The 15,205-nt window shown below is 37.2% G+C and overlaps 1 protein-coding gene across 9 annotated transcripts in view; it reads right to left on the reverse strand.

The window, feature by feature from the left end:
- The window catches only part of GULP1 (GULP PTB domain containing engulfment adaptor 1), a 152,168-nt gene that overhangs the window by 62,971 nt on the left and 73,992 nt on the right, over positions 1–15,205 (reverse strand). For all 9 annotated transcript variants that reach the window (XM_051788043.1, XM_051788041.1, XM_051788039.1 and 6 more), the window contains exon 3: positions 4,109–4,170. In XM_051788043.1, the coding sequence (XP_051644003.1) occupies positions 4,109–4,170 (62 nt within the window). The remainder of the gene's footprint in view (positions 1–4,108; positions 4,171–15,205) is intronic.

A 15,205-nucleotide genomic window follows, 5' to 3' on the forward strand; every position in this document is an offset into this window, starting at 1 on the left:
TTATTACAGAATCATCTTAGTTGGAAAAGACTTCCAAGATTGAGTCCAACCATTTCTAATTTTTTTTTTTTTTGTGGCTGTTCATTTCACTTTAACGTTTCAAATTTAAACCATGTCGAGAATCATAAGTATGCACATGACAATAAAGTCAGTTTTAAAGCCGATGTAAAGACCTCACATCTCTTGGTAAAATAAACTCCCTGGAGTTCAACATTGCCCTCATGTCACGCAGAACAGCAGCTCCTCAGCCTGGTGCAAGGTCAGAGCTGCTGTGACTCCCTGTGACAGCAGCAGCCAATGCAAACAGTGGGTGAGCAAAGCAGAGCCTCTGATCCACCAAAGGGAAAATCTGCGCGTGTGGAAAGTTGATATAAATCAAAAAAACAAACATGTAACTATGAAGGGGATTACATACACAATTACTACGGAGAGACACAGCAAACATTGCTGTTTTGGGCGAGTTTTTATGTGCAGAAAGGCTTGGGGTAGTACTTAGTGCCACAGTCTAGTAACCACAGTGGTAGTGGATCAAGGGTTGGACTTGATGATCTTGGAGGTCCCTTCCAACCCAGCTGATTCTGTGATTCTATGATTCTATCAGTTAGGGGATGACAACAACCAGGCCACTTTTAAGGTTGCAGTCAGACTCTGTTATAAAAGTCACACTTTGATCGCTTTTGTTTTGCAGAAAGGAAGCAGGTCTCAAGTCAAGAGAACTAACTTAAAAGCAAAAGAGAACTTTTTTCCCTGCAGTATGGAAAATAACACAAATATCTAATCTTAATTAAGGAACATTACAGAAAAAGTTAACACAGAAAAGCCTAGGGTTGCTTTAGCATTTATTTATGTCTCTTCTCTGGGAACATTAAAACTGCCATGCCACTACATCAGAATGAGTCCAGTTTTGATACTATGAAGATTCTAAACTATCTTTTTGGGAAGAAAAAAAAGTGTGACCAATATGCTTTCATTTGGAGTGACACAGTTATAAAAATACAGGATCACAAACAGATGTCAAAATTCTGGCTTCAGTAAGACAAGATTTCATATCCAGAGCATACTGGAATATGTGGAGTCATTATCAATGCCTTCCACAGGACTAAGACTAGGGACATCAGCAAGATTTGGGGGAAAAAAATCCCAAAACCAACAAAACACCGAAAAACACCAAATCCAAAACAATGGCAAAACCAAAACAACAACAACAACAAAACAAAAAAAAACCCCAAACAAAACCCAACCAAACAGAAACCAACCAAACAAGAAATCACAAAAAATCCCAAACAAAAAAATCAAAGAAAACCAAACAAACAGCAAAGACACCCAAACCCTCATCATCTTACCCCATACACCAAACAGTGCCAAAGCCAGGAAATTTCAAAATAACAAGCACCATGAGGAGCATTGGAAAGGAGAGAGAGAATTAAGATGCTTTTATATTTAAGAGTTTCCTTATGGGGCTCATGGCTCCCGGATTTTACTGCCATAAGGAACAACTCTGCTCGTGTTTTCTCACAAAGAGGATTATCAACATAAATCATCCTGAGGGTGTATGTTCTAAGAGATAACAAGACATTACTAATTCTCTATTAAAAAGTCCTCTCCAACTGGCAGGAAAAAAAGGCCAGTTGTCTGTATTGCAGGGTTCTTTTAATTTCCAGTTAACTTTGTTAGGATTTTTTTTAACAACAGTCAACTTACGAACTGCGTTTTATCAACAAGCTTTCTTCAGTTCCCAAAGATGTCTTAGGTATCAACAAAATCTCACTTTCCCATTAAGCTCTCCTTTGTCTGATCATCTCTGGAGATTAGTGTCAGAGAAACGATTTTTGTGTCTTGTGAAGAAAACACTTTTCCACCCACAGCAATCTGCATTCAGAAAACTCTGTAGCAGAACACAGTTCACTTGCCCGTGGACAAAGAACATCTCTGGTATTGCTTTCCATCAAATTGATTTGATTTTCTGAACATGTCATTCTTCACTCACACAATTACCTTTTGAAATAAATCAGATAAAGTGTTGCCTTTTCCTCGCAACAAATAGAGAAGATACACGAGTAGAATGTCATGGAACTGGAAGTGGAACGATATGAATATTTAGAAAAAAAAATCAATGAGATTTGTTCAATACTTGCTTTATGAGTGCTTTCTGAGTCTTCAATCATTATTTTGCAATGTAGTTACAAGTTATGAAATCAATGCGATATTTCAGTTAAAAAAACCCAAATAAGGTACTAACAGATACGTGTTTTCCTCTTAAAATGAAAAATATTGCAAAACTTAATGAGAAGTGTGCTTGAGGATTGAGGTGGAAATATCATCTAGATTTAATAATGTCTGCATATGCCAGCTAACCTCATAAAAGCTGTGCAAATTTATTCCAGGTGTCCATAAAAAAAAAGGGTATGGGTACCTCACAATCCCAGTTACAGAGTGGAGCAATTTTTCGCTTGCTTTGAATCAAATAACTGATAGTTCTAAATAATCATTTTTTACTGTGATCCAACAACAACAACAACAAAAAAAAGGGTAACTTTCTTAAAAAACAAACAAACCAACCCCCAACCAGCCAAACCAAACCCAACACATCCTACAGTGCACTGCAGACTCCTGCAACTATTCTGACAGACCCGAGAGCTCAAGGAGGCCCTGTAAGGTCTGAACCCACAATAAACAGGAGCACAACTGGAGAGGACACTTAGGCACATATCAGCCTTTTCTGGACCAGGAGTCTTCTAACCAGGCTGAGAACAGACTTCCTCTAGACAGGAATTCTCTATCCCTTTCTTCTGCTCCAGAAGTTGCTAATGCTGTTGCTTCAACAGTTACCACCATCTTATCACCCTTTCATCCTGCACCTACTCACAAGATATGTTCTTCACCAAGACAGTGAGATGTGAAATATGAAGGAGGTTTCTTTTTTTCTCCTAAAGACCACAAATGAGCAGACATTGTTCAGTGCATTAAAAAAACCAACCCATAGCTTCAGCTTGCTGTTAAAACAGATGGCACAGTCACCACAGCAAGTAATCCTCCCTCTAAAAATGTAATATAAAGCCAAGGTGTCTGGCAAAGCTACACAGTTAAATGGTAATATACTCTTTGGTCAAAAACTCAGTTTGAGGACACACAGAACAAAAACAAGTTCAAACCCTGGCAAGGAACTGAACGAGACTCAAATTTCCACTCCAAACTCCTGCTCGCTTTGTGGCAACACTAAGTAAAAGAAAATTGCAAACACAACAGCAGGGAATACTCATATAGGAACCTGATTCCTGGCCTCTTAAATAATATTTTAAAGTACATATTAAGAAATAACATTTTTAACATTAAAAAAAATATAAAAATCTTACTAAGATTATTTTAATTAGTGTTTTTATATTAAGAAACACCGATCACAGAAGGACCTTATCCAGAACAGACCACCATGGAATCTTATTGAATTATCCTCTCAGGTTCAGCAAGTCATAGCTGGTTATTCAGTTTACTCTGAGTTATGCTGATTACTGCATGTTCCCTCCTCCTTTTAGCAAACTATTTCCTAAGCTGTTATTTAGCTAAGATGCATTTCCTGTCAACGGATGTCATTAGAGAAATTGAAGCACTATTGCAGAATTATGTTGTAATTGAGATAAGAAAACATGAGTAAGACTTCTGGTTTTACTATGCAAAAATGCCATTATTATTCTACCACATTTCCCGAGTATTTGACATTTCCATATATCCAGCAGGTAGGATCGTTATTCATTGCCTTTGCTATTGTTCAAAAGAAGTTTCTGCCATTAATTTTAATTTTTAAAGTACTGTAAGCGTGCAGCCTGATGTTAAATTCCTTTGCACTCAAAATTTCCATCCATTTAGCATCCATTGAAAGGAAACAGCATCAAGCAGAAGAGGAAGACTGATTTGCTCTCCAGAAAGCCATCACATTCAGAACAGAGATCAATTGGTCATTAAAAATAGGAGACCTGCAAACCAGACATTTACTAAGTTTTTCTTCATTGTGTCATTTGGCAAAATCGTGTCTCTGCAGTTTTCAAATTAAAAACAAGATAGAATGTACTGCCTTCTGAAAGCATGAGGAGAATATAATTTTATATTTTCTTACCTTTGCATTATAGGGAATATAATGCTTTGATAAGGCTTCAGGAGTGTGCATCCATGTCTTGTCTACAGAAAAGCAAAATAAAAGAGGCACTGAATAGGTTATTCAATTGTTAATTTAACTATAATAGTATCCATCTGGAAAATAACAACCACCCTTCTTTTACTCTGAAAAGTATGTATGCAGTAGTTATTGGGGTTGGAGGGAGATATCTCACACCTTCCCAAACATTAGATGAAAGAACTTAGTTATTTCTCTTGGGCACATTCTCCATTTTAAGCGACTTAATTTAACATAAGAATTCCAGCTCTTCCCCCCAAATGTATTTATTGGCCAAAGTTTGTTTGCTGTTCCTGCTTCAGATCAGTATTTTCTGCATCCTGCTGTTGGTTAAAGCACTGACTCTATGGTGTGCTTCTAAAGACTTTTTTTTTTTTAGGAATTATGTGCTTTTTCGGGTGAATTATCAAGACACAAGAAAAATTATCAAAGCTATAACTGACAGGAAAAAGCCCTTACAAGAAAGAGACAGCACATCAGATTCACTGATTCACAAGTTCAGATTTTCTTTAATCTTTTCTTACATACCTTAAATAAATTTGCTTACTTTTCTTTAATTTTCACACCACAAGACTGTGCTATTCTCTTACTTTTCCCACTGGATGTTTCATATGGTGACATGAAATTCTGTAATTATTCATCAAATACTCTTCCCTCCTTATCTGAATGCCCTTTCTGAATGTTCTACATAACTTAAGGTGGAATTCCAAATGCTAGAAAAAGCTTCTTTTTATTACAAGTCTAGAAAAGTTTTTTTTAAAGTTCTCTCATTTGAGAGTGTTTAAGAAAAAACAAAATATGTTCCAAAATACTAAATTGCATTACCACCCACATGAGAGATTCTGTAACACCAAGTAGTATTTTATATAGAACACACTGAATATTTAGTAGTATTTTCTAATTTGAGAGTATCCTGTTTTAAATTAGCATGAATTAAAAGTCACAAATCTGGAACTTTATTGAATTAAGTAATAGAGTAATAGCCTAAAGTAAAGCTCTACCCTTGGATATTCACAGACAATTCCCTTTGCCTTTATTGGGAATTGCAGTTTGAGCAATTACTAACTTTTTTGTTACTTATACATAAGAACAATAAAATCCTTTTTCACTTCAAACCATTGAAGAGCAAAAGCCGTGGCACTTATTGACACTAAAGCAACAACAAAATATTTTAGCATATACAGAAGGAAGAAAACTGTTAAAACAAGATTTTCACCACAGTCACCACTCTGACAGGGTCAGAACAGCAAAGCTGGGGGAGATGTCTTGTCTTTAAACAAATTTCATTCTAGATGACAGTAAGGTTCAGCTCCATTACTGAAGAGTGATATTATCACTTCTTAATTAAGGAAGAATGATTTGTCCACTCAGCAGCACCCAGGAGTACAGTTATACACTGAAGTGGCTCTTCCTTTCATTTGTGGCCTGTGATTGGAATACCAGAACCAAGAACTCATTTCCCAGAGTATTTTAAGACCTGAAACCTGATCTCTATTTGAACATGATATCAAAAGCTGCTCCATTTATTTCATGCCTAGTACTGACACAAACAAGTGAATGGGCTGTAGCTTCTAAAGCAATTTTATAAGCAGACAATTGATTCGACAGGTACCAGTGACACTAACTATTCCTTGCAAATGTTTCCTTCTTCCCATCCCCAAGCAGGGCAAGTTCAAATCTGAAAAAAAAAATTATTAGTTTGGGAACCAAGTGTGAAATGCTGGTCTTAAGCATCTGGTAATCTTTCCAGTGCTCTTAATAGGTACAAAGCCTGACTTTAAACGTTTCTGTGAAATCGTCAAGTTGCCCATCAACTCCAACTGTAATGTTAGAGGGATTCCAGCTGGGAATAACACTGCCAGGTAAGTGTTGCCACAGTTCTTGGCAACCCTAGTTAGGAGGAAGGTTAGGAAATACGGATGAGCACCCTCAGCTCCAAAGGAAATCAGTAACTCAGCAGGGCAGCAAAAAGACGCCTGGATTTTATGATGTCTTGTGCTGCTGACTAAAACAGTGAGCCAGCAACCAGCATTTCCAACATCCAGATGTAGATCTGCAGACATTGAGACACAGAGTTTTCCACTAGAAGCCCATTTCCTAGAGGCAAGTAATTATTGCAGTGGTGGCACTTCTGATAGAACTCTTAGCACTAAACAAAATCAATATAAGGCAAAATTCACAGGGGTAGCAAAGACATGCAAAAAATCAGGCTATTACAAGGAAGGTCATTACCAGCGTTTCCTTCTGAATTGTAAGTTCTGGTTTTGGACTTGCACCACCCTCAGCAACTGTTTGAAATACTGCTTAAAATTAGTTTGATTTCACAGCAGTTGAGAAATACCAGACATTTTGCTTCTAATAAACCAGAAAAACATGAAAAAAGAAAACCTATAAAGCAGATACTTGTTTAAATACCTGATGTAGATGTGGCTTGTGGTTTTCATGGCTCCTCATTTTTTAATTTAATTTTTAAAGGGTTTTCACAGCTTAATGTTTAATTATTCATTCTGAAGCAACAAACAAAATATGAAACCTTACAATGAAAAGCACAGTTCATATTATTGTTTTATTAGTTACAGAGCAGCAGGAGTTCTAGGCACTTAACACTAAATAAAATAATAAGTCCTAAAGAAAGGGCCAAAAACTTAGATAAAACCAAGCTTGACAACCACATGCATCTAATGGTAGCAGTAGCAGAAAGTGAAAAGAGGTTAATGCTATCACACTGGGTGAAAACCAGTTATTTTAGATTTTGTCTGAAGCTCTTAACCTAGGTTGCCTTTGCATTCACATTAAAGTTTAAACAAGCACCCAGGGTTTTTTTGAGAATTATAAGTTTGAGCCATCCAGAGTCCATTAAAACCTACATGGAGCTTAGCTTGAATGAGGTATCAGAAATTCTAAGAAGTAAAAGCCTAAACATGTGGTGGTTTTGCCAAAGAATCCGGGTGCTGCGTGGCACAGGAGATGTAGAAAAGGGTCATTATTCAGATTTCAAGGGCACAGGATAAGCCACAGCCCTGCTTAAGCAAAATTAGTAATCCTGGCTGTAGTCTGCACACACCACCTCTTCACATGCATGGTGTGCTAACAGGCTTTGAGAGAGCCCCTGGAGCAGCAGCACAGCAGCCCACCGAGTTTTTAAGAGAATTTGACTTGGGTGAGAACTTCTCAGGTTTTGCCCCTGCCAGCACACACCAGTCTGCTCAGGGCAGTGGGAAAACTCCATCAAATTAACCCTGGCTTTGACAGATTGGATTGCAAGGCTGGAGGCAGCAGGAGGGACACTGCCACGGTCAGAGGATTGGTGCTGCTCAGAATTGAGACTTCACTCCTTTCTAACCCCCCTTGAATCACAGCAGTCCCTTTCCACTCTAAATCTGCATTTCATATCAAATTCTTGGTCATCACACAAGCAGGGAGCCCCAGGTGTGAGCAATTCCAGAAGCCTCTGGAGAGCTGGGGAAGAGGAACGTGCTGACAAATCACACACTGACAAATCACACGCTGAAGTCACCAGGCTTGGGGACTTCATAAAGTATCCAGCCCAACTGTGCTGCACTCAGAGGAGGATAACATTAGGTTAGATAACAGCCCAGCTGACCATTTGTCTACCAAAAAGGAGAGAGATAACAGTGCCAAGAAATTGTTCTCCCTTTGAGATTAATTTCTCTGCCTGTGACTGCCCAGAGAGATTATAGAGTGGAATGTTCACACTGCAGTTTTAGTTAACTGCCTCCCTAAAGCCCCCTCTCATTATTAATTAATTAACATTAATTAATTAACGTTTCTAAAGCATTTATCAAAGCATATGAGACCTAGTGGCCACTCACTTAACATGATGAACAGAGAAAGGACACTGATGTGTCCTTTTTTTCAGTGCCATGGTGAAAATACAGTGGTATCTAGAAGGTAGAAACTAAAGCCTTTATTCTTTACAGAACCAAAATCTCTTTGATATCAATGAATGTTTTTCTTGCTAACATCATGAAAGTGTCTTTTCTTCCTGTTTTACAAAACTTGCTATGGAAAAAAGATCTTATGTGACAAATCAGTCTAACAACACTCTCCTGAAGAAGAGCTCATCCCACGAGATCAGTGTATCTGAGTATTACTGCCCCGGGGAACAAACAGCTTTTTTGCTTCAGTGTGTGTATATATGTACCTATGTCTTTAATTTTTCCTAGATTATTTCTTTTTCCGTAAAGAAAACCTTCACAATGGGACATAAAAGAACTGTCACCCTTCTAAATCATTTCCTTTACTGTGCACTGCAGCAGAAACAGGTGGGTTCCCACAAGCCTCACTTAAAGCTGGTCAGACAACAAGGTAGAATCTGTCCTGATTACTGCAGGCTAAAGATGAACTGATAGGCTGAGCTGTGAGACTTAATGCTTGATACCCGGGTTTTCATCAGAATGTAATACCTCAATACTATTAACAAATATAAATATACCTGAATTATTGCCTAGTTCATCTGTAGCATTTGTTCCAGCCACCTCCTAGAGGAATGACTGAATAAAGTCTAGGTGTCTAATAGCAGTAATTTATTAAAGTTATTACCAGGTTACTATGATTAAGCAATTGAAATTATGACAGATTCTTTCATAGGCACATATAGAGAAAATATCCGTTAATATACATAGTTCAAAAATAGTTACTTTTGTTATTTCTTTTTCTTTTCTGCCTTTTTTTTTTTTTTCCCCAGACATAAAATGTTCTTTGGAGATGGATTTATTCTTTGCCAAGCCATGAGCTGTATCTCCCTAGAGCAGAGTGATCTTTGCAGAATGTTTTGCCTTTCTGTGTCCTTCTCTAATAGTATTTAGGACCTGATGAAGGGTTTTAAAAAGCTGATTGCTACAATTGCAGAACGGTACCATAGAAAGCTGGGTTGGCACAGTTGCAAAATGAAAACAAGCCTTGTATTTGCATTTCCTCCAACACTAACATTTGCTGCATAACCTACACATTTTATGCTGTGTATTTTTAAGATGTGGATGCTAGTATGTAGGTTTTGACAAGAAAGGAAAATAGGATGAAAATAATATGTTAGTGCATGATTAGCAAATCTTTGCTTTCATGCTTCTCATTTGTTGATGTTAAGAGCTTTTAACAAGTTCAGCTTCCTAAATCAAAGGGGAAAACAAGAAAAATAAATCCGAGCTATTTAGCTTGTAACCTCTTAGGCCTTCTTGCCACAAGAAGAGCTACATTGTGTCTTTGATAAAAGCTTCTGGTTGAAGTTGAAAAAGAGATTACTGGCATAACATAATTTAAGTGATTGCATTTTCACAAGTTTTACTAAGAAGTATGTAGAGATCAAACCTCCAACTCCATCTTTCACTTTTGTAGTCAAGAGTTCAGTGAATTATTCCAATAAATAAATTTGGAGGAGTATCAATTAAACTTGTAAAAAATATTTAAAAGGCAAGTTTTTGAAGAACTTACTGTTACAGTAAGAACATTACATAGGTGCAGCAAAATAGAGGAAAACAACATAAATGATCATCTTGGTACAGTTAAGATATAATTTTAATTTTTTAATTGCAGAATATCGAAATAGTGTAACAGAGAAGATTAATTGGAGCTTTTTTAAAGTGCAAAGTGGAAAGAAAAGAAAAGAGCAACCAGTCAGAACAACTACAGTATGCACATCTGTAGCTTCCTCTTGCTTCTGTGACTAAGGTACACCCAAATGGTTACATTTCACACAACAGTATTTTCCTAAGTGTCCTATTTTGGATGTTCTTTGCAATTTTCCAACACCTTTATAAGACAAATCCCTATGAAACCTGGAAAGGAGCTCCTTAGATTTTGCAGAAGTAACAAATAGCTCCTGTTGTAAATATCATTATTAACCTGCCGAGAATATTCTTTAAAGCAGGCAATAGATAAGATTACTTCTGCAATACTTTTTTGAAGATAACACAGATAAAGTAGGCAACAGGAAATTGTTATTATTATTATTATTCATGGGAAAGGGAAGGGAAGGTTTGGGAAGGTAGGGAAAGGGGAAGGGGAAGGGGAAGGGGAAGGGGAAGGGGAAGGGGAAGGGGAAGGGGAAGGGGAAGGGGAAGGGGAAGGGGAAGGGGAAGGGGAAGGGAAAGGGAAAGGGAAAGGGAAAGGGAAAGGGAAAGGGAAAGGGAAAGGGAAAGGGAAAGGGAAAGGGAAAGGGAAAGGGAAAGGGAAAGGGAAAGGGAAAGGGAAAGGGAAAGGGAAAGGGAAAGGGAAAGGGAAAGGGAAAGGGAAAGGAAAGGAAAGGAAAGGAAAGGAAAGGAAAGGAAAGGAAAGGAAAGGAAAGGAAAGGAAAGGAAAGGAAAGGAAAGGAAAGGAAAGGAAAGGAAAGGAAAGGAAAGGAAAGGAAAGGAAAGGAAAGGAAAGGAAAGGAAAGGAAAATCAGGCTTAGCTGCAGAAAGCCAACAGGAATCCTTTGGAAAATGTTTCTAAAGCACACTCCTCATTTGTATGCCTCCTCTGAAGACATACTGTAATCATTTATTTCCTAAGCAATTAGAGCTGTCTCTTCTGCTTTCAGAATGTAAACATACCACCATAAATATATGTACAGTTGCACAAAAATGTTTGCAAACACATGCTGCAGGACTAACTACTTCCTTTTCCCACCACCAGAATACCATTTGGTCCTTGCCAAATTAGGATAGTAACCCTGCAAGTGTCCTTGCTGGCACACTTGAAAGGGTGCCCCATAGCCTAAGGAGAACAATATAACAGTATAGATGATACCTAAAAAAACCATCTTCAGAAATCAATCCAAAAAAGGGACTTGGTTTCTGAATACTGGTTTTCCACATGACCCCGTATTTACAAACCCTAAGAGCAGTATTTGGAACACACAAGACCTCTTTGTGGAGATATCACAAAAGTAAGAAGGTTTTTTGGACAAGTGAGACAAAAAAGCACCTTCTTTTTCCACCAGACTTTGATCTCCAAAAAATTCGTATTAAAAAAAATAATCCTACAAACATCAAGCAGCAGCTTTTTTGAGGTGGGGGCAGAGAAGGAGATTTAGACCTAGTCTTGGTTTTGGTTTTTTGGTTGTGGTTTTTTGTTGTGGGTTTGTTTGTTTTTGTTTTTGTTTTTGTTTTGGGGGTTTTGGTTTGTTTTTCCTTGTTTTTTTTCTTTTTTTTTTCCTTTTCTTTTCTTTTTTCTCCTGGAAGGCAATGAGTTCCCCTATGAAAGGATGAAGTGCAATCAGAGGAATGTCTGAAGACCACAATCTGGAAAATTGTGACTACCTACATGCCTTTAGCATTGTGTGAGCACCTGCTCAACGATTTTTATCACTATTCATAATGTGGAAGCCCAGCACACAATAGCCTGTTTGCTTAAATCCCTGATGTGAAATATACTTTCTGACAGGATGAAATAATTTACTTTAGGACTGCACTTATCCCCATCACTCTTTTGGGCCTTCACCTGTTGTCTGCTCATTCAGAGAAAAAATAAAACATTTGTCATCTCTGGAATGCAGCATATGTTTATAATAAAAACAAAGATCATATTATAGCCAGGCCATTCAAATAAAAGAGCATCCTATAACCTTTGATTGCAGTGCTTTTATATGTCAGTCCCTGCCCATTAAATGCATCTGTCTACACTTCCATAAATGAGACTCATAAAAAGCCATTGCACAGAAATGTTATTGCTGAAACCCATGATTTAAAACAGGCCATTACTTCAGTATATTCTATTTAGCACTATAAAGACCATCTACATCTCGTGGGCTGGTAATTGGCACCAATTACCAACCTTATGAACTGCTATCATATGGAAAACTAAACCCAGAAAATTTAGATTCCTACCAACATTGAACTTCATGCAATAAGCAAACTAAGGCTGACACTCATTATGGGGTGAAGGAGGACCATCGACGTGCAATGATGAAAAAAAACTAAATTTAACTGCTACATCCTCCACCACCTCACTGACTTCATACATTGTAATTCAGTACTAAATTTAGCCCAAAGTAGACATATATACCTATATTTTGGCACTATTTTGAGTCACTCAAAGAATTTCCATCTTTGGCTCACAGCAGGTTTGGATGATAGTAATTTCCTATTTAGATATGCCTTTGTCTAGAAGGAACAGTAGTTTTCTTTCACATTTCTGATGAGGTAGAAGCCAAGAAATACTAGTTAATTTTTGTTTACCCGTATGCACCAGTCCTTAAACTAATGGCTTTGAATGGAAGGATCAGAATCATTAAAATGTGCCAAATGCATCCGTGAGAGGCACTTCCATTCATTAAAAAACATAAGCAAAACAAAACCCCCATAGTCAATGTTCTCTGTTTTGTTTATGCAAATAAATCACATCACACAATCACATATAAATTAAGGACAAACAAGTTATTCAGTTTAGATACAAACACACTAAGAATAAGAAAAAAATTATGTCACAATATAGCATCTACAAACACCTCTTACAGGAGAATTACATTAATAATTACAATAATATCCCTAAGCTACTTAAAAGAGAGACTGAATTTCTCAAGATGTAAACATATTTTGAACTGATCTCCATCTGCACTACAGACTTTTTCCACCACAGCATTTCAAAGTGAGAATGCCGCCACACCTGACCTTAAGGGAAAAATTAAATGAAAAATAAAGAGGACTCTTCAAACCTCGTGACCCAAATCTGGCTCATGTACAAAAGCAAGCTCCTGATGCTGTGGTAGGTAGAGAAATGTTTTCACAACCTCTGTCATAACAGGAAAGCAACAAGAACATACCTAAGGTTGTTCATCAATTTGGTTTTGTGGGAGAAGGAAAGAGATCCTTAAAAAAAAAGATAATCTATCTTTTCAATGGAGTTTACTGCACTCGTTGTTCAATGAATGAGAAACAATGTTTGGTTTTGTACAATTTGTACAGTCATATAATAAATCTGCAACGGACAATTTTCTCCATAACAGGTATTTTTCAGTCCAGCCAGCCTGTATTGAAGTCAACAGAGGGGCTATGTTGCTTTGAACTAAGTTTTTTTCATATTGAAACGTGCAACTTCAGCAGGTGCTGATGTCAGCTTTAAACCTGAAATCATCTTTTTTGTTAGTATAAGTTCATAAAGTTTGTTTCCCTGTTATACAAGCTCATGGGTAACAGATGAGAACAGATATCATAACATGGACTGCTAAAAGATTCCATATATTTATGATTACTTGTTTAAGTACTTCCTGAAACAAGCTGAATTGGTTTAAACTTTACATTTTTCATTGCTGTTTTTAGGATGAAAGACAGACAGCTTGATTCTATTCAATTTGAGATTTAAGCATATCAATTAAGCCTTCAACTAAAATGGCTATCAGGAAAGTAAAAATAGTTAAAGAGGAAACATAAACTGTCCGTGTTAGTCCTGCTTTGTGTGAAATCTCAGGCTGCACCAACTTTTTAAGGCCAGAGCACTTAGCACCTTGTCAGGTAAGTGGCTATGGCCCTCAAAAATAAACTTACACTGAGTACTAGTTCTAGATACAATATTTGTAGTAAAAAACTTTGTTGTAAAATGATGTCCTGGTAATACTGAAAGTGGGGGGTCTGTGCTCTAAAGATTTATGGCAAACCTGCTGTTCCCACAACACAGATCTCCCAGCAAACACTCCATGTCATGTATCTAGGGGAAACTTTTGCATGTAAAGAATTAAGGCTAACTTTAAAAAGAGCTCCCTTCCACTCTTAGCAACTCACATTTCATTGCAATTCTTTTGTGAAAGCACAATTAAAAATTAAAAAAAAATAAAAATAATTTAAAAAAAAAAGGAAAGAAAGAAAAAGAAAGAAACCTTGATTTTAGTGCTTCTCTTCTTTCTCTGTTTACCAGTGTTTGTCAATTATATAATTTACTGAACATTTAAGAGGAAAGTTTTGTTCTTGGTGGTACAAGAACTCGTCAGCAGGTACAGCACAGTCCAAGTCACTTCAGCCACCAGCTTGTCCTGTGCAAAAAGAGCTGTGGAACTAGGAACTATCTCCTCTATATGGATCACATTAAAAAACTCATGTAGACTGACCATGAAAATGAACATTAGGGGACATTTATTCTATAAATCTGCACAATTTAGACGTGTCTGTTATGAAAGTACCACCTCTACCTCTACTTAAATGCCCCTCACAATCCTGTATATTTGAAACCATTGCTTTTGTAGCTCCAAGGTAACAGGGTGGTGTGAAATTTGTACTTTGCAAAAACCCTCCCAGCACAGCAACCCAGAGAGTGGTTTGGATTTAGACAGAACTGCTTGAGAAATCAGAGCATTCCCATAGGCAACCCCTCAAACCATCCACGCTCTTGTGGGCAGAATAAACCCACAATTAACTCCACTAAGCACAGATATGGAAATTGTTGTATCTCTTGAGGTCTGGAAGAAAAATCAAATACAATAAAGGAAGTTCAGCACCTGTTTGAACCTGTTCTTAAAGGCAGTTATTAGACATGAACATTGATAGAGCCAAGCTCTTCTGAACTTCAATTTGCATGAAAAATATGTAGTTTTCACTTATTCTTGACAATTGCTTAACTGAAATTTGGATTTTCCTTAGGATATGGGAATGGAAATGTCATGTGCATCCCTATGAGTAAAATAAGCAGATGACAGTATTCAATTCTTCTGGCTGTTCAGGGTCTGAATCATTATCAAGAATCCACAATAATTGCATTTCATTGTGCCTGGCAGCTTTTATATGATGGTTTGGTTTTTTTTAATCGGGATAAAGCACACCAAATTGACTGAACAACAATGCAAATGCCCTTGAATACAATGAAATTCCAAAAGTTTAGGTAAGGTCAGTAAGAATTTTGTCACGAAGAAATGAAAACAAAGGAATGAATCCAGAGCCTTCTAACGATCCCAGAAACCTGAGGATACAGCTTCACAATTTGACCATAAAGGCACGATGCAGACACTGCAAAGGGCAATAAGAAATAGTGAAAGAGCATTTTAGTGCTCTGAGTGCAAGTGAAAACACTGAGGAAGTATACCATAAAACACAACTGGTCTGTTTGTGAAACATG

This window comes from Manacus candei, unplaced genomic scaffold (genome assembly GCF_025592945.1).
Source record: "Manacus candei isolate 608988 ecotype Guabito, Panama unplaced genomic scaffold, ASM2559294v1 h1tg000023l, whole genome shotgun sequence".
In the NCBI taxonomy this organism is placed as follows: Eukaryota; Metazoa; Chordata; class Aves; order Passeriformes; family Pipridae; genus Manacus; species Manacus candei.